General features: G+C 40.7%; 1 protein-coding gene across 4 annotated transcripts in view; it reads right to left on the reverse strand.

Moving 5' to 3' along the window:
• The window catches only part of EXOC4 (exocyst complex component 4), an 823024-nt gene that overhangs the window by 159540 nt on the left and 642618 nt on the right, over positions 1 to 20866 (reverse strand). For all 4 annotated transcript variants that reach the window (XM_033193639.1, XM_033193641.1, XM_033193640.1 and 1 more), the window contains exon 12: positions 12209 to 12345. In XM_033193639.1, the coding sequence (XP_033049530.1) occupies positions 12209 to 12345 (137 nt within the window). The remainder of the gene's footprint in view (positions 1 to 12208; positions 12346 to 20866) is intronic.

Raw genomic sequence — 20866 nt, forward strand, 5'->3', positions numbered from 1 at the left:
ACTTGGGTAGGAGAAATGAGGACTGGCTGCTTGCTAGAGAATTTGTAGGGCAACTGGTTAGGTGGGTAGCATCTGTATTTGGCCAGAAGGGCAGCTGATATGTACTGGAAAGGATGAATGAAGGGATTCACTTGATCAAAAACCAAGAGTGCAAGGCCTATACAGAGACACCATGCAAGATATTGCAGACAGGTGTGTAGAAAATAACATAATAACTTACTTCTGGAAGCTAAGAGTTCATAAGAGTTCAGACCAGTGATTTCTTGATTTCTCTCTCTCTCTCTCTTTTTTTTTTTTGACCAAGTCTCACTCTGTCACCCAGGCTGGAGTACAGTGGCATGATCTCAGCTTGGCTCACTGTAACCTCTGCCTCCCAGGTTCAAGTGATTCTCCTGCCTCAGCCTCCTGAGTAGCTGGGATTACAGGCACCCACCACCATGCCCAACTAATTTTTGCATTTTTAGTAGAGACAGTGTTTCACCATGTTGGCCAGGCTGGTCTCGAACCCCTGACCTCAGGTGATCCACCCACCTCGGCCTCCCAAAGTGCTGAAGTTATAGGCGTGAGCCACCGTGCCTGGCCCAGACCAGTGATTTCTAACCAGTAACACATGAGAATCACTTTGAGGATATTTTTAAACTAAACTTGCCCAGGTCCAACTCTCAGTGGGCCTAGTATGGAGAACCCAGGATGTGTGTTTTGAAATTTCCTGAAATAACTGTGTGAAGCTACAATTGAAAAACAGTGTTTTTTTGTTTTTTTTTTAAAGAAAAACAGTTAAACCAATAACTAATGAAATAATATATTTTAAAAGTCTAAATTACAATACAATGGAATAAATGCCAGTATAAAGTTTTGCATAATAAATTATAGGCGCACATAATAAAAGCATATTTGCTGAATGCCCTCTATGAAACAGATGCTGTATATAGGTTGTAATGTTTTTGCACTTATTTAATGTTTAATATAAATGAATATCTGTATCAGTGTTAGGAGACAACATAGCTTTGAGAGACAGGTCACAAGCTGGAGCTTGCAGACGGTTTCCCTGGTGTATGCCCTTGGCTGTTCTGAGGTTCGAAGTTAAGTTAGATTGCAAAAGCTCCAAGGCCAGCTCAAGGAGAGTCTCATTCCTATAGGACCCTGGCCTCTGGCTACACAGGAAACCTGAAGGGCTTCAGAAGCAACCAGAGCCCCTAGTGTCTAGTCTCTGCTATTGAGCACAGTGGGGCCAGTGAGATGGTAAAACACCACTTTGATCATGTCATCCTCCTTACCAACACCTATGTGTCAGGCCTCTGAGCCCAAGCTAAGCCATCGCATCCCCTGTGACCTGCATGTATATGCCCAGATGGCCTGAAGTAACTGAAGAATCACAAAAGAAGTGAAAATGGCCTGTTCCTACCTTAACTGATGACATTCCACCACAAAAGCAGTGAAAATGCAGGTCCTTGCCTTAAGTGATGACATTACCTTGTGAAACTCCTTTTCCTGGCTCATCCTGGCTCAAAAAAGTTCCCACACTGAGCACCTTGTGACTCCCCACTCCTGCCCGCCAGAGAACAACCCCTCTTTGACTGTAATTTTCCTTTACCTACCCAAATCTTATAAAACGGCCCCATCCCCATCTCCCTTCACTGACTCTTTTTGGACTCAGCGCACCTGCACCCAGGTGATTAAAAAGCTTTACTGTTCACACAAAGCCTGCTTGGTGGTCTCTTCACACGGACGCGCATGACACTACGATAGTACTCTTTTACCTAATACAGGACATTAAAAAAAATCCCCTTTCCTGCCCATTTCTACCCAACCACACTGTCCACCCTAGTCACTGTGATTTCTCAGCCTTTCTCCCATGCACCATGGTCATCCATCCTGCTCCACTGCTTGCTCGTCCTGTTCAGTCTGGCAGAAATTTCCTCATTCATTTAGTGAGCATACTAAGGGTCAACAAGGTACCTAGCCCAGTGCCAGCTCTGATGTCTGCCATCAGCCACTGCAGGTTTCTCCTCCTCACTCTTTCTTCATGTCCAGCATGAGTTCTAGCTCCTCTCTGAAGTGGTGAAAGGGGTGAGCTGAAAGTAACATGCTTGTGTCTTAAATCAACTCAAACCAACTGAGCCTCTAACACTAGGGAAGAGGTTTTATTTGTATTCTCTGCCAGGCCCAACACAAGGCAGAGAGCCCCGTTATCCCCCACCTCCAAGGAAAAACATTGATTAATGAACTGATGCTAAATTGGAACAGAGAGAAACTTCCGAAAACTGTGATTTCCAATCTTTACATTATTATTTTGGGATACATGAGCTGCTGGTTGGATCTCAGGACAGAGGACAGGCAAGGGGAGGGAAGCACTCTGCTTAGACATAGGCGACTCATAGGCCAAGTGCCTGATGGCTAATGTCGAGCAGTACAGAATTCACAGCTGCGTTTCCCTTTAAGCCCCAAGGGGTGTGGATAATTAGGGAAAAGACTTCTAGCCCTCATTTCCCTTTTTAGGAAAGCCCTCTTAATCCAAAGCACGTAACCTGACATCATTACCTGCGGCACAGTCTTTCTCTCCAGAATGAGGTACTCATAGAAAGGTGGTATGTTTTTCATCTTTCCTCAGATCGCCAAGCTCCCAGGAGCTGCCCCGGTTCTCATGGGAAGCTTGGAAGACAAGCCAACCCGCAGCAGAGGGCATTGTGAGCTTCTAGATTTTATGATATCTCTGAAGGATATCTGCTGAGGATCACACGGGAGAAAATCAGACTGCAATGTCTTCCTGCTCCCTTCCTCCTTCCCCAGTGTTATACCATTTTGGATCATTTGAATTGTATATGGCTTTCTATTTAAGTCAGTCATTTGCTGGCAGCAAAACTAGAACATTTCCTGTTTTTCCCCTCACTGTAATCAGGATTTGGCCGTCCAAATTAGGACTGCCCTAATTACTCCTCAGCAGGTGCCAATCTGGGGGAGGGCAATAAATAGGAAGAGAGGAAGTAAGGACACTTTGCGTCTTCAGAGTCATATAATAAGAAAACACTGTCTCCAGAAACCTGAATACGCTGATTAACCAGCAGGCAACAGCACCGTGGGGGCATGTGTTGTGCCTTGGAGTGTGCATTGTTGTATAACAACTAGAAAGATGATTTTCTATTTATTCCCTTTCAAAGCCTCACAGAGTACTTTTCCCAATCCTGAGAAAAATTTAACATAGGTCCATCATTCAGCAACTACGGTAGGTCCCTCGCAGACAATCCCCTGTGATGTTGACAGTGGGCAGCAACAGGTGGCCACCATTTCAGAGACTATGGGTAGGAGAGATGCCACAGCAGTAGAGTTTCTTACGGGAAGGAATCAAAATGCTCCTGACGACCAGAATATGTCAAAACCCAAAAGCAATGGCCATGTTCCAGAAGTAGTAGTCCAAGGGAGACAGAGTTCTGCTGTTTGGACAAAGCAGTAAAATACGAATGACAGAGAAATAACTCAATTCCTGTAGAACAGACAGACAGCATGGGCAAAACTATCCATGTTCCCGCTTAAACCAATCACTCCAGTTGCGCACCCCTCCTCCACCCTTACTTCCCTGGCCAAAAACATAATTTCAGGATTTTCTCCTTTCTCTCTTACATCACCAACTTTCCCTTCTTCCCAAGTCCACGTCTTCAAATACAAATATGTACTTATTTCTTCTATTTAAAAAACACATAAAACAAAAAAACCTTCCTGTGACCTCACTTCTCCAGCCACTATGCCATTTCTCCATACCCCTTTGCAGCAAAACTCAGTGTGAAAGTTTTGCCTCTATTTACCCTTCCTCTACTCTTAGTTTGTTTAAGGCCATGCCTGTCCAGTTTTCATCCCTGCTACTCCACAAAAACATTCACATTTATCACTTAGTCCATGCTGAGCTCTAATGCTGGCAACACTACAACACTACATTTTCTAGATTTTCCTCCTCCTTCACTGGCTGCTGCTTGTCAATGTCCTTTGATGATTTCTCCTCATCTTGCAAAATTCATAAAGTCCACGGTCCTCTTCTTTGCCTCATGAAGTCCATGGTCCTCTTCTTTGCCATGAGTATACTCCCTCCTGTGAAGATTTCATCTAGTCCCATAGTTTTAAATTCCATTTAGCTATACTATTTATATGTCGATGGCTGCCAAATATCTATCTCCAGGCCAGACCTCTCCTATTTTGATGCATATGTCCAACTCCGTCCCCCACGTGGCTAAGAGACACTCGAAATTTAAGCCCTGATCGGCTTGCCCAGACCTGCAGCATCCTCCGTCACAATAGCTGGCAACTCCATCCATCTTTTCATTGCTCAAATATAAAACCCTGAGGGTTATTTTTGACACCTTTCTTTAACTCACACCCTATCTTCAATCTGGCAGGGAATTCAGCTGGCTGGTTCTTCAAATACATTCAGAGTTCACTCAGTTCCCTCCATCTCTGCTGCTACCAACAGTGCAAAGAGTCCTCATTTCTCACCTGGGTTACCACTCCAGCCTTTAGTTGGTCTCATTGCTTCCATCCTTGTTACCCTAAAGCCTATTTTCAATACTTAAATTTTAAAACACATGTAAGATCATGCTGCTCCTACGCACAATCCTTGTAATGGCTTCCCATTTCACTAACAGTAGAACTCAGCATCCCTAGAGTGGCCTACCAGGCCCTCCATTCCCCCTTGATGATCCTCTAATACCCTTCCTCCTTTTGTTCACTTTACTCCAACCATGCTGGCCTCCCTGCTATTCCTTAAAAGTGTCCCAGAGAACCCTGCCCCCTGGCCTTTGCCTGTGCCAGTGCACTCTTCCCATATGGCTGGTCAAACTCTTTCAACCCCTTGGAGCCTTTCCTCTAAGCTCAACGCGACAGAGCCTCCCTGGGGCATCCTATTTAAAACTACAACAACCTGCTCCTCCCACACTCCTGAGTCTATCTACTTTACACCATTTCTTTTTTCCACAGTACTCACTATCTTCGAAAATTCTTTTTTTGTTTTGTTTTGTTTTTTGAGACAGAGTCTCACTCTGTCACCAGGCTGGAGTGCAGTGGCGCAATCTCGGTTCACTGCAACCTCCATCTCCCAGGTTCAAGAGATTCTCCTGCCTCAGCCTCCTGAGTAGTTGGGACTACAGGTGTGTGTCACCATGCCCAGCTAATTTTTTTTGCATTTTTAGTAGAGATGGGGTTTCACCATGTTGGCCAAGATGGTCTCAATCTCTTGACCTCGTGATCCGCCCACCTCGGCCTCCCAAAGTTCTGGAATTACAGGCATGAGCCATTGCACCTGGCCCTAAAATTCTTCACGTTTATGTTTTACATTCATTTATTGTCTATCTCCCCTCTCTCATCCACAACAGAACATAAACTCCATGAAAGCAGATATTTAATCTGTTTAGTTCACTGTTATATCTACAAACTCTCGTACAAGCACTCAATAAATATTTGTTGGATAAATGGAATTCTAGAAAGTAAGCGAATGAATTGTTTTAAGGACGCAGTGATCCACTGTGTTTGTTAATGGTTATTGAGATCAAAAAAATTCCTGAAAGGTTTAACAAATTTAGGGAAGGATCTTGTGGTGCCGAAATAATTCAAAGCATGGAATCACAGAACCACGGCTGAACATTTTGAAGGTATCCTGACACGCAGGAAAAAGTGCCTGGGAGCAAATCCCTGATGTTCATAAAAGAAAAGGGACATAAATTACAGAAATGGGGTGAATTTGGAATTGTAGGCAAAATTCTGAACAGATAATTAAAAAGTAGTTCATGAATAATTTGAAAGTGGTACTCACTAGAAGCTAGAAGGATCTCACAAAGAACAGGTCAAATGATCCTTTCCTAACTGACTTGGGGCAGTGGTCAATTCAGCTCTTGGTTGTCTTGATCTTGTTTCTAAAGGTAATTTGAAAGCTGCCCAAGAAGAGAGTTCTTAAGGAATGGTTTAGTTGGGAGAAGTAGGTCCTAACAGTAAAGGGATGGGAGGATTCCTGAACAAATATCTAGTATTGTCCATAACAGGTTTGCATGCCCATCTTGGGTGGACATGAGGAAGGGCTGGCTGCATTAAAAGAATCAGGCTGGGAAGATGCCAGCAAGAAACCTGATCAATCTTTTACAGGGCAGATTATGAAATATGTGGAATAACTGTCATGGGAACTGGTAAAGGCAATTACTGTCATTACCATTATCATCATTATCAAAAAAGCAGCAAATCATTTTGGGGGGGAGCATATTATTTTGCGAAAACCGGTTACAAAAGATTGACATTTTTTGAGACAACCCTTTGAGAAAAGGACTATTATTACCTTTTTGCAGATGAGGAAATCAAGGCAGAGAGGCTGACTAGCTTTTCAGGGTCATATAAGTAGTAGGTAGAAAAGCTGGCATTTAAACTGAAGCTGTAGGGCCTGCTCTTGAGCTAAAGCCCAGGTTCCTAGTTAGAAAAACATATGAACTCCTGAGGCACTAAGTAATATATACGTCAACATACAAGGAAGTGTCAGGAGGTATAGCTCCCAAATTCTCAACTTAGTCCTAAGCTGTTGGACATTTTTTTCAATGACATGCATAAAAAAAAGACTGCTTATGTAATCAAGGAAGACATGGAACTTACAAGAATAGCTAAGATTTTTTGATGACAGAATGAAGATTCAAAAATATCTCAATAGGCTGAAATGGTGACTTAAAAATAACATTAAATTTGGCCAGGCATGGTGGCTCATGCCTGTAATCCCAGCACTTTGGGAGGCTGAGGTGAGTGGATCACCTGAGGTCAGGAGTTTGAGACCAGCCTGGCCAACATGGTGAAACCCCGTCTCTACTAAAACTACAAAAATTAGCCAGGCATGGTGGCGCACGCCTGTAATCCCAGCTACTCAGGAGGCTGAGACAGGAGAATTGCGTGAATCTGGGAGGTGGAGGCTGCAGTGAGCTGAGATCGTGCCACTGCACTCTAGCCTGGGCAATAGAGTGAGAATCTCTCTAAATAAATAAATAACATTAAATTTAATGGGTAAATGTGAGATCCTAAATTTGTGTTTTACAGAAATCACCACAAATACAGCATAGAAAAGATAATACTAATTTCAATCAGTATGTCTTCTATAGCCAATCAGTGGCCAAGTCTTATCAAGTTTACCTCTTTATTATCTCTTAATCTGTTCCTTCCTCTCCATTTTCCCTCCCTGTCCCCTAATTCAGGCACTTAATGTCTCTCTCCCCTCTATCTCTATACTCTTGCTTTTCAAATCCATCTTACACAAAACTCAGAAAAATTTCCCTAAAGCACAGGTCTCCACGTGGCACTCCATGCTTAACACCCACTCAGTGGCTCCTTGCTACTTAATTTAAAAAGGCAAAGTTCCTTGAGTCTGACATTCGCGATCCTCCAGTCTGACCCAAGCCTTCCTTTCCACATCCCAGACATTTATCACTTACTCTTGCTCTTCTTCAAGCCTCTGTCTAAATCCTCTTTATTCTTCACAAAGTCTAGTTCATATCCTTCACCAAGCCTTCCCTGTTCTCCTTCGTAATTTCTTCCTCCCACAGCAAGGCATTTTTACCTATCCTGCCATATTTTCTGTCATGAGTTAATGCTGTGGATATATGCTATTTCTTTGTCCCGTATTTCCCTTTCTATTCTTCACCAAGAATATAAGCACATGAAAGGTAGAACCTTGACTGATTCATTTCTTTATCCCCACACACCCACACGGCATCTTGGTAAATGCTCAGTAAATACCTGACAAGTGCAATGATAGGACACACTAAGAAGCATTGTGTCCAGCACTGGGTCCTGAACAAGGAAAGTGATGGTGCTGCTCAACACCCAGAGTGCATCTGGTCACGTGGGGAAGCCGAGGCAGTGGGAGGATTGCTTGAGGCCAGGAATTTGAGACCAGCCTAGCCAACATGGTGAAACTCCATTTCTACTATAGATAGATAGATAGATAGATAGATAGTTGGGCATGGTGGCTGGCGTCTGTAGTCCCAGCTACTCAGGAGGCTGAGGCAAGAGAATCACTTGAACCCGGAAGGCAGAGGCTGCAGTGAGCCAAGACTGCACCACTGCACTCCAGCTTGGGCAACAGACTCTATCTCAAAAAGAAAAAAAAAAAGAAAGAGTACATCTGGAACACTGGGCATAGTCTGGGGCACTCCCTTTTTAAGATGGACACTGCCAAGCTAATGGGTAATGGAGAAAGATGGCTGGGGTAGTTCGTAGACCAGGGCATGCCAGAAACTGGGAATGTTCAGTTTAAGGAGAAAAAGCAAGACTAAATGGACTATGATAGCTATCTTCATATATTTGAAGGGCATTCATAAAAGGATTAAACTGATGAGTTATTATTCAGAGAAAAGAACTATGTCCAATGGATAGGAGAGTATCACTTCAAACTAAGAGAAAACTTCCAGATGAAAACTATTCAACAATGATCAGTCTGCTTTGCAGATGCAGTGGCTTCTAGCCACTTGACCTCTTGAGAGACAGAAACATAAATGATTGGAAAAAAAATCACGCATGATGAATATGGTGCCAAGCTACAAAGAACTTACAACACGTCTTTCAGGACAACAACATCAATAATACTATATAAATGGCCATCAGTGGGATTTGCATTCTAGAGACAACTTGACCTTATCGTGGTCAGGTTATGCAACGTCTCCACTATAATTAATATTTATCAACATTATTATTTGTGAGAAAGTAATTGGGTGCCCATAATCAGGTAACTTACTAGAAAAAGAGGGCATGCCCTACTTAAAAAAAAAAAAAGCTCTAAATTTAATGGAGGTTAAACATAAATTTAAAGTATAATATTATTAAAATGCAATTATTTTTAAAATTTTTAGTTTTTTAATATTTAGGTTTTTATTTTTTATTTTTTGAGATGGAGTCTCACTTTGTGACCCAGTCCAGAGTACAGGGGTGCGATCTCGACTCACTGCAACCTCCACCTCCCGGGTTCAAGCGATTCTCCTGCCTCAGCCTCCCGAATAGCTGGGATTATAGGCATGTACCACCACACCTGGCTAATTTTTGTACTTTTGGTAGAGATGGGCTTTCACCATGTTGGCCAGGCTGGTATCAAACTCTTGACCTCAGGTGATCCACCCGCCTCGGCCTCCCAAAGTGCTGGGATTACTAGCGTGAGCTACTGCACCGGGACTAAGTTTCAATAGTTAAAATATTTTATTCAATTCTCTTTTGGTAGATGAGACGTTGGTACTACCACTTTGGGGTTTGGTTTTGTAAAACTGAAAATCCAAGACTCTATGGCCCAGAAATTCCAATCTCAGACAATTAACCTAGAATAGTGGCTTTTACAATTGTTATTGGTGAATCCCTTAAAATAATTTTTGGAAAACTATATTCTCCTTCCTTTTTTAAGTTGACATTTAATTTTTTTTAGCATGCGTTTAAGTAGATGCAAAATACATAAATTTTGGCATATCCTAAAGACTGACAATGTTAAAAATCACTATTTTAAATGTATCCAATGGCCAGGCACAGAAAGACAAATATTGCATGATTTCACTGATATGGGGACTCTAAAAAAGTCTAAAAAAGACTCACAGAAGTAGAGGGAGAACAGTGGTTGCCGGAGGCTGGGGGCTAGGGGAGCGGGATGGGTGTGGGGTGAGGTGGGGAGATGTTGCTCAAACCATACAAAGTTTCAGTTAGGAGGAATGGCATTTTGAGAATGACTGAACATCATGGTGACTATAATTAATAATAACATAATATATATTTCAAAATGCTGAGAGTAGATTTTAAATGTTTGCAGCACAAAGACACACAAAGACAAGTATGAGAGGTAATGGATATACGAATTGGATTGAATGTAATCATTTCATAATGTATTCATATATCAGAACATCGCATTGTACTCATTACATAATTATTATTTGTCAATTAAAATTTTAAAAAAAGTATCCAATGGAATCTCAATGCCACAGGGATTTGATACTCTCCATTATACATTTAAAATACATATGAACAAGCTCTTCTTTAACAGTTGGATATTTTTCACTTTTCCTTTTCCTCTTTGAATTATTATTTCTATTTCATTTCCTCACTGAAATTTATCCTAATAAAATATATTTTATGCTTGAAATTATTTTATTATTCCATTGTAGTTTTTTACAAAAGACCATCTGTATAAATTAAAATCCAAAATCTTTAAAGTTTCTGTTACCACAAGACTAAATTTTAACCTTCTTTTGTTTGAATTACCATTATAATTATTATTTAGTACACAATCAATTGACATAATTGTTAATTATATGTATGATTTTAACCTAAATATAAGTTTTGATAAATAATTATTGAACACAAAAGGTTATTGGGACAGCATCTCAATGAGATGGTTGTTGTTTAATTTGTCCATGTAACTGCGGATAATTCTTGTTGCTGGAATCAGGAAGGTTAAGCATTAATCTATGTTGTATTCCTCTGCCAAATCAATCTTCTGTAAACATTGCTTCCTTGCTCACTTATAATGATTCCCTATCTGCTATCCAACATCTACATTTTCAGGATCTTATTTTTTATGACCCTTTTTTAGTTGGTCTTAATCTTCCTATTCAACATTATCTCCTGCTAGATTCTCCTAGGAACTCTGTCCCAGTCAAACTTCCTCCTCATTGTCTCCTTTAAATAGTGGGCAACTGGGTTGGGTGCGGTGGCTCAGGCCTATAATCCCAGCACTTTGGGAGGCCAAGGTGGGCGGATCACGAGGTTAGGAGTTTGAGACCAGCCTGGCCAACATGGTGAAAGCCTGCCTCTACTAAAAACAGAAAAATTAGCCAGACGTGGTGGTGCACACCTGTAGTCCCAGCTACTCGGGAGGCTGAGGCAGTAGAATTACTTGAACCCAGGAGGCAGAGGTTGCAGTGAGCTGAGATTGTGCCACTGCACTCCAGCCTGGCGACAGAACGAGACTCCATCTCAAAAAATAAAATATAATAAATAAAGTAAAATAGTGGGCAACTGTCTCATTGCTTCCTCCATCCCCGCCTTTGTGTATTCTCTCCACCTCTGTAAATTTCATCAGTCCGGCACATATCTCACCTGTAAAACCATTCCCGATTACAACCCTTTCTCTTTCTTGTGTTTTGATCCCTCTGCCCTCAAAGTCCATATTACACAAGCAGCGCCTGATTACGTAGTGCACTTCACCTATCTAGTCTTCAATATAGAGCACACAAAATTTAGTATTTTATTATACATTCTTTTCTTCCCTAATCGTTTCATGTATTGTGAACCAGACCATAATTTGTTCCTATTATAAGCTTTCTTAGAGAGTTGCTATGATCTTTTCCACAAGCCCAGAGATTTTTTTGAACGTAGGGAAGAAAATCAGAGGGATAACTAACGGTTTTCAAGTTCATAACAATGGTTTTTCATTGCTACTGATGCTGAAAACAGGGGTAACTGTTCTTTTGTGACAGCAGGAATGTTACAAATTAAATGTCAGGAAGAATATATATATATATATATATATTTTTTTTTTTTTTTTTGAGATGGAGTCTTGCTCTGTCGCCCAGGCTGGAGTGCAGTGGCGCGCGATCTCGGCTCACTGCAAGCTCTGCCTCCCAGGTTCACACCATTCTCCTGCCTCAGCCTCCACAGTAGCTAGGACTACAGGTGCCCGCCACCACGCCCGGCTAATTTTTTGTATTTTTAGTAGAGACGGGGTTTCATCATGTTAGCCAGGATGGTCTCGATCTCCTGACCTCGTGATCCGCCCATCTCGGCCTCCCAAAGTGCTGGGATTATAGGTGTGAGCCACCGCGCCCAGCCAGAATATATTTTTAATTAAAAAGAAATACTATTAAAGATTAAGAGTTTCAAATTGCTCTATTTTAAGGATCTTTTTAACCATAAGATAGACTAACCAAGATCTGGAATTTCCTTGAGGAACATGATCTTATCATTCCAGGTTTTCATGAACATCAAGGCTGACACATAATCTGAACCACTCAATGGCAGTCCTAGTGGCTCTGTCCCTTCATCACTTTCATTCTCTCTGTTGTTCTGACTACACAAAGGTCTAGGAGACTATTTCCATGATGGATGTTCTCATCTCTTGACAAACTCAGAGATGATCCTTTTGAAAATTAGGCTATTGAGGCAATGTCACCAATCAGAACCACCCTCAGGCTCAAACATTGCTTTGCTTAGCTCCTAACAGAAGCTACACCTGTAAGCTGCAGTGCAGGTGTCCTTGTACTCCTGGAGCTTCACGCACACCATGTTGAGGAATTGATCTGAATATGCACTCAAGTCATGCATCAGGTTCAGGAGGTCTTGCACTGTCTTCTCCACAATGATTGTGCTCTGGAAATGAACAACAAAGAGAGGATATGAGATTTCTGTAGTCAAGTAATGTGTAGGACAAGGAAGGACAACTCCAAGTATGTCATAATTTAAGGTACCTAAGCTTTCCTGGAAGAATGTGACATTTTGAAATATGAACTCAAAACAACAACCAAATAAGAATCTTACACAGTGCTGGTCTTCCCAAGACCTGAGAAGTGTTTTTTCTGGAAGGACACAGAATGGGGATTTTCAAGTTGATATCATGGAATTCTTGACACTCACAAGATAACTTTGGCTTTTAAGACAGAAAATGCATATTCAGCTGGAGCCTGATTTATCACTCCAAGGCTCTTTGAGATTAGGAACCTATGACAGGCAGCACAAAGAAAAAACCTTCCATGATTTATTTTAAAAGTTTCAAAACCATCCATCTATTCAGAATAACAACTAACATTTGTATTGTGTTTTACAGCTTGTAGAATGTTTTCACATACACAGCATATGTTATCTCACTTGAGACTCACACAATAATCATGATAATCATGAACATTTATAGGGTTCTTACAAGTGCAAAGTACAATGATAAGCACTTTGTATATTTTATTTCCTTTAATTCTCTCAACACCCCTATACCTATCAGGTGTATCCTATCATCATCCCCAGTTTAAAGATGAGGAAACAAGCTTAGGAAGATGAAGAAAACAAAGAAGGAGCTCCAGGCTTTGCTCTTCTAACTATACCATTCTGCCTCAGAGCCAGACCAGAGTTCTGCTGCCCACAGTGCATTTTCTCACGAGATTACAGTGTTTCATATTGCTGTCACCACTGTAGGCGCAGGGTCTAAACACACTCAGACATATTTTAAAACTGAATTAAAAAACTATCCGAAAGGAAAAGAAAGCCCATCTTAAAGCTAGACGCCGACAGCATTGTATAGTAAATCAGTGTTATATCTGAAAAAGACACATAGTCAACAAATTCTAAATATTTGATTAAGAAAAGACTTAGTTGTTTAAACCATTAGTTCATGCCTCTTTCAAAAGAAGCAAAATTACACTGGGGTAAATATTAATCGCATGCTTAGCAGCTTGGAATCCTTCAGTCAGTAACTGGTTTGTTGATTTTATATGTATATAAAATTACATAGGCTATGATAAGCTTAGCCATAAAAATAAGCTTAAAAAAAATACTTTTCCAGTCTTGACAGTGAACTATGAAGAAATCAAAGGCATTTTCATTATGCTTAAATACAGATGATGGGGTACAGGGTTTTGGCTCATTATTTTCTTAAAATCAAAAGATTAAACAAAGGTGTATAGCTCTTCTCAACACAGTAGGGGATTAGCTTGAATTATGAGTTACACTTGCATGCTTATTCAGGATTTGGTGGTAGAAGCTTCTTGTCATCTTTCCTCTTCCTCTCATTTTTCCCACCCCAGTAAAATAATCAGAAGGTGAAAAGCAAGGAGCACTTACATTCTGTAAGGCAAAACCTCATAGGAAGTCAAATTACAGTCTCTATAGAATCCCCACAAGTTCAACTTCCTTTTCTGTATTGATTTTAAGATTAAAGCACTGCAGCTTCACCCTGATCCATAATCCCATTCCTCTGTATTTGTGTGTGAGTGACAGGAATTGATTCTGCTTGGCTACACGTCCCTACACTAGGAAGAATTTAAAATCCTCATCCTGATTCAAAACACAAGATATCCTACAACATGTGGGCAGCAATGAACAAAGGAGACTGAAGTTCAGCCATCCTAACAAAGCCTGTTTAAAATCTAAAACATTGCAGGGAAGACGAGCATGAGGAGGTCCCTCTGACTATTGGGAGAAAGGGCCTGGTTCTACTCCCAAGTATGCTATTGATGACCATCTCTGGGGTAGGTTTGGGTAGCCCTTTCCTTTCTTATGACTCAATTTAGTTCTCTAATAACCAAGGATAATTGGATTGCTCCTTTACTCTGTTGGCCCCCACGACTCATGCATTCAATCTGTGTACTGGCGCTTTCATACTGGACGAATACTGTGTCATGGCTCTCAAGGCATCTCAGGTGTATTCCGTCTTCCTGAATAGATTATCAGCCTCTTAAGAGGGATCAGCATTCCTCTTTTCTTTTTGTCCATCTCCCATCCTTCTCTTCTCTCAGTTGTTTATAATCTCTCAGGATTTTCAGGACAATACTATTAATAAAAGAAACTAGGCTAATAATGTTAATACACAGAATAAATCTCCAAATGCCATATATGTGAGGGATGTTAGACACAGACACCTTTGCATTTTGAAGTCTCCTTGGGTGGTTTAGGTTTGGTTTGTATTTATTGCAGAGCTTTCAGCTGACTAGAATTGTGCTGATAGCATTTGGAGGGGAAGGGATGACTGCGAACACCTCTGCATATCCACTGGAGGTCAAGGTTTTGGGGGTGAACAGGAAGTACCAGCAGGGAATGATTAGATGCCATGGTTTAATTCTAATGGTTGTGCTCAACACAGAGCCTCTGTGATGCTATATGATTACATACAATTTTCCAGCTATTTGGTTGGTTTACCTTGTCATGGTAGCCCTCTGGATAATCAATCACTACATTCTTTTCAAGAAAAATGACACTGTATTTTGCCAAATGATGGGTATTTTTACAGGGAAAAAAGTTTCCATTTTTCAAGAATTTATAACAATTTCCAAATCAGTGGCTCTGACAGATAAATGATGAAAATATCAAATTTCTAACAAGGTCAATCCTGTTTTTATTTATTTGATCTCTTTAGCAATGCAAATGATTTACTGACACATTATTAATTTTGGGATTTGCTAATGTTGACTATAATGACTTCATAATAAGCAAAACCCTGATTTTCTTCATTATAATTTCTATTAAACAAATCATAAATGATTGATATTTGCTTAGAAACAACTCAATTCACATCTCTTGCAACTTATTACCAGGTAATAAAGTCTATGCATGACATGAAAAATGAGAAAAGAAATGATAAATCCCAGGACAGTTGATGTAATAAAAAAAAATATTGCTGTGGAAAATAAACACTTAAAGTTTATTACAGGGATACGCTGGTAATCTAAAGTATAAAGTGAACCAGTTGTTTGGTTCTGCACTTAAAAAAATTTAATCAGTGAATGAATAAAGATGATTGTACTTTTGAGAACTAGTCTACTGTTTGCCAGAATGGGGCTCTGCCTCATGATACTAATATCCTGTTACAGAAAATCGGCTCCCAGTCCACATAATTTGGAAAATGCTGAATTAAAGAAAACTGAAGTGGTGTTTTTACTGGATGACTTCAGAAACCTTTAATATGCTAGAGTTATGAGGAGTCTTAAAGAGGCCAATGCAGTATTCAGTCTTCCCTTAACTATCAAAGTAATGAAACCATTGTTCATAGTCCATCTTTTCATATCTACTGGAACAGTGTTTCACAGTTTGGGAACAACTCTCCCTAATTCTCTGGTCATACTAATCAGGACCCTAAGGCCCAATGACATGCTTAAGGACACATGAGGAGTACCACTGTGAACAGGGCGAGCTTGTTCAGGCCTCTTACTTCTCGATCCTTCCTTCTCAGCCCTTTCATGAACACCAATCATCTTCAGTTCTGCCTCCAGCCTACCCCTCTAGGCTTCTCTCTCTCTTTTTAAAAGTTTTTTTCTCCATTAAAATTATTATTATTATTACTATTTTTTCCTCTATGCTTCTCTCCAGTTCCTCTGAACATGCCCATCTTTTGCTCCAATCACACTAAATTACTAGTGACTCCTTGCCTGCACCAGGCTACTTTTTGCCTTTGTGCTTTTGTGCCTCCTAATCTTAGTGTCTGGAATATTATTGCTAGCTCATGACTCTCATCTTTGGAGATTACCTTCTCTGATTTAAATGCCCCTTCTGTGCCACCAGAGGACCCTGGCATTTTGGCCCATGCTCTAATTGGAGTATGGTAATCACTGGTTCAATTGACCATCTCTTCCACTACACTGCTAATTCCTGTTGATCAGTGACTGTACCTTTACACCTCTAACACCTCACAAGGTATCTGGCATATTGCAGGTGCTCAATAAACATGTATTGATTTAATGCACATGCACAACACATTCAGAATAGGGTGAAAAGAGCGAGTTAGAGTATAATTGTAGTAGTGGATAAGAGCCTGATTTGGTAAGGTGAAATGAGACCACTGCCTCCTTATTACTACACTGTATCTTTTTTTTTTTTTTTTTTTTTTTTTTTTGAGACCGAGTCTCACTCTGTTGCTCAGGCTGGAGTGCAGCAGCATGATCTTGGCTCACTGCAACCTCCGTCTCCCGGGTTCAAGTGATTCTCCTGCCTCAGCCTCCCAAGTAGCTGGGACTACAGGCGCGTGCCACCACAACTGGCTAATTTTTGTATTTGTAGTAGAGAGGGGGTTTCACCATGTTAGTCAGGCTGGTCTCGATCTCCTGACCTCATGATCCGACCGCCTCGGCCTCCCAAAGTGCTGGGATTATAGGCATGAGTCACTGTGCCCGACCACTACACTGTATCTTAATTTCCATGGTTCTAAGGACTGAACATTTATTGTGGCTGAAAGTCTTGGGTATTTCCACAAGAGCACTCTTAACTTCACCTGATTGTATTATTTTCTATAATGGCAATTCATTATATATGTATACATAACTGAATGTGTACATTTTAATGTTTTAAGACATAAATTCCCAATTCAAAATGTGCTGATTTTAAAGTTTTAAGACACAAATAAATTCACAATTCAGAAACAAAACCAACATCAAAACAACTTTAGTTTGGCGAATAGAGTCTCTGTATCTGTATTGTTTTACTTCCTGAGAGGACAGATCAGAGATGCTGCTAAGAATCTAAGGTTCTGTATGGTCAGAGAAATATGTCTATCACTTCAGACACACATTTCCAGCACCATCACACACGTGCGTGCGCACGCATGCACATGCGCGCGCGCACACACACACACACACGGAGTGTAGGGCAAGCACACCTGAGAGCAATAATTTAAGCATCTCCTTAGAATGATCCTGTGTGGCAATGCACCTGAATGTGTGTTCCGAGCTAGGTAATTTGGGAGTGGCTAACCTGGAGATTCCTTCCCTATCTATGATAAACATCTGAGGGCCCTGGCTGATTTCATGGAACACCAGCCATAGTGGGGATTGAGGCCCTGAGTTTTGGGTTACATTAAAGTTGCCAGGTGGAGGTGGTTGGGAGGGTGGTAAGTGGAAATGCTCTATAAACTGCATGATGTTTGTAGGTGGTTGTGGTTTTCCTGCCCAGCCCGTCCCCACTGGACTCTCTCCCCTGTATTAAGCCCGTAATAAAACCCCCTCTCTCCTCTGCTGGCTCTGGGTCTCTTCTTCGACCTCTTGAACCTGATGCGTTTCCTATCGAGGTTAACAAGGGTTTGGCACAACAAGAAGCAATCGTGAAAACAGGGCTTCGCGAACGTTTGATGACAAATAATGGTTTTGTTTATTGGGGCATATTCAATGACAAGTCACTAAAACTTGTATATCATATTGTCTTTCCAGTTACTATCAGCTCTAAGCTGTAGCTGCCTGTAAAAAATGACAATAACTATGAAAACGACAGTAATGATACAGACAAAAGGAAATATGCTTTCCATTTTTTAATCTATGCTTTGATTTGTGTGATGTTTAAACTGTTCTGAATGTGTCCTCTCTTTACTAAGATGACTTGCAAAAGGCTATACATCCAAGAGCTGGTGCCTGAGGAACTGCCACCTCTGTGCCTTCCAAATCAGCCTCCACCCTGAACGCAGAGTAATCTTTTTGAAAATTCTACCTCCCACAGAAATGAGTGTTCATGTCAATCAAAAGACATGAACACAAATCTTCACAATGATTTTATTTATTTATTGCAGCTCTAGCTTAATTTTTTCTTTTTCCTGAGATGGGGTCAGACTGGAGCTCAGTAGTGTGATCATAGCTTATTGCAATCTGAAGCTCCTGGGCTCAAGTGATCCTCCCACTTCACTCTCCAGTAGCTGGGACTACAGGCAGAGGGCATCATACGAGGCTAATTTCTTTTTTTTGGTAGAGATGGAGTCTTGCTATGCTGCCCAGGCTGGTCTTAAACTCCTGGCCTCAAATGATCCTCCCACCCCAGCCTCCCAAAGTGCTGGTATTACAGACATCAGCCACTGTGCCTGGCCTAATCGTTTTATTTATAACAACCAAAAAAAAAAAAAAAAATCAATTCTCATGTCAATCAATAAAGTGGGCAAAGTGGGCAAATAAATTGTGGTATACTCATACAATGGAAAACTACAGAGTCATGAAAGAGACAGGCTACTGCTACAGGCAACACATGGATGAACTGTGCAGATCTTAGGCTGAGTCAAAGTAGCCTGACCCAGTTTCTTCACAGAATTGGAAAAAACTGCTTTAAAGTTCATATGGAACCAAAAAAGAGCCCGCATTGCCAAGACAATCCTAAGTCAAAAGGACAAAGCTGGAGGCGTCACGCTACCTGACTTCAAACTATACTACAAGGCTACAGTAACCAAAACAGCATGGTACTGGTACCACAACAGAGATATAGACCAATGGAACAGAACAGAGTCCTCAGAAATAATACCACACATCTACAGCCATCTGATCTTTGACAAACCTGAGAGAAACAAGAAATGGGGAAAGGATTCCCTATTTAATAAATGGTGCTGGGAAAATTGGCTAGCCATAAGTAGAAAGCTGAAACTGGATCCTTTCCTTACCCCTTATACGAAAATTAATTCAAGATGGATTAGAGACTTAAATGTTAGACCTAATACCATAAAAACCCTAGAAGAAAATCTAGGTAGTACCATTCAGGACATAGGCATGGGCAAGGACTTCATGTCTAAAACACCAAAAGCAACGGCAGCAAAAGCAAAAATTGACACATGGGATCTAATTAAACTAAAGAGCTTTTGCACAGCTAAAGAAACTACCATCAGAGTGAACAGGCAACCTACAGAATGGGAAAAAATTTTTGCAACCTACTCATCTGACAAAGGGCTAATATCCAGAATCTACAAAGAACTCAAACAAATATACAAGAAAAAAACAAACAACCCTATCAAAAAGTGGGGAAAGGATATGAACAGACATTTCTCAAAAGAAGACATCCATACAGCCAACAGACACATGAAAAAATGCTCATCATCACTCGCCATCAGAGAAATGCAAATCAAAACCACAATGAGATACCATCTCACACCAGTTAGAATGGCAATCATTAAGAAGTCAGGAAACAACAGGTGTTGGAGAGGATGTGGAGAAATAGGAACACTTTTACACTGTTGGTGGGATTGTAAACTAGTTCAACCATTATGGAAAACAGTATGGCGATTCCTCAAGGATCTAGAACTAGATGTACCATATGACCCAGCCATCCCACTACTGGGTATATACCCAAAGGATTATAAATTACTCTACTACAAAGACACATGCACACGTATGTTTATTGCGGCACTATTCACAATAGCAAAGACTTGGAATCAACCCAAATGTCCATCTGTGATAGACTGGATTAAGAAAATGTGGCACATATACACCATGGAATACTATGCAGCCATAAAAAAGGATGAGTTTGCATCCTTTGTAGGGACATGGATGCAGCTGGAAACCATCATTCTTAGCAAACTATCACAAGAAGAGAAAACCAAACACCGCATGTTCTCACTCATAGGTGGGAACTGAACAATGAGATCACTTGGATTCGGGAAGGGGAACATCACACACTAGGGCCTATCATGGGGAGGGGGGAGGAGGGAGGGATTGCATTGGGGAGTTATACATGATATAAACGTCATGCACATGTACCCTAGAACTTAAAGTATAATAAAAAAAAAAAAAAAGAAAAAAAACAACAAAAAACAAACAACAACAACAACAACAACAAAACAAACAAACAAACAAACAAAAAAAAACAAAGTAGCCTGACCCAAAGGTGTGCAACTGGACAATTTTATTATTATTGTAGTTCAAAATCAGGGAAAAGTAACCTCTGGTGATAGAAGTCAGAATAGTGGCTACCCTTAAGAGAGGGTCCTAATTGCGAAGGAGAGGACATTCTAGGTGCTGGCATTATACTGATGGAATAGCTGTTGTGTTAGTAAAAATGTATATAAAAATTATTTGTGCTTAAGATTTGTGCACTTCAGAATTTGTAAGGTTAACATCAAAGGAAAAAAATTTAAAGTTATGTCTGTTCACGGGATTAAAACTCTTTAATGGATGAGGACTCACGTTGCTCAGATAACTCATAAGGCCCTTCATGACATGGCTTCTGTCTACCCTTCCAGCCCCACCTCCTACCATTTTCTACTTTCCTCTCTATGATTCAGCTACATGGGGCTTCTTTCAATTCTTCATTACCATTTCCGGACCTTGTACCTTCCAGCAATGCTGTTCCTTGTCTCCTGACAGTACTTTTGTTTCTCTTTCGGGTCTCAGCTAACATATCCTTTCTGTGGGAAGATTCTCCCTAACCCTCATACCAGATTAGGTTTTCCTGTTAT

Source organism: Trachypithecus francoisi, unplaced genomic scaffold (assembly GCF_009764315.1).
Source record: "Trachypithecus francoisi isolate TF-2019V2 unplaced genomic scaffold, Tfra_2.0 Lachesis_group4, whole genome shotgun sequence".
In the NCBI taxonomy this organism is placed as follows: Eukaryota; Metazoa; Chordata; class Mammalia; order Primates; family Cercopithecidae; genus Trachypithecus; species Trachypithecus francoisi.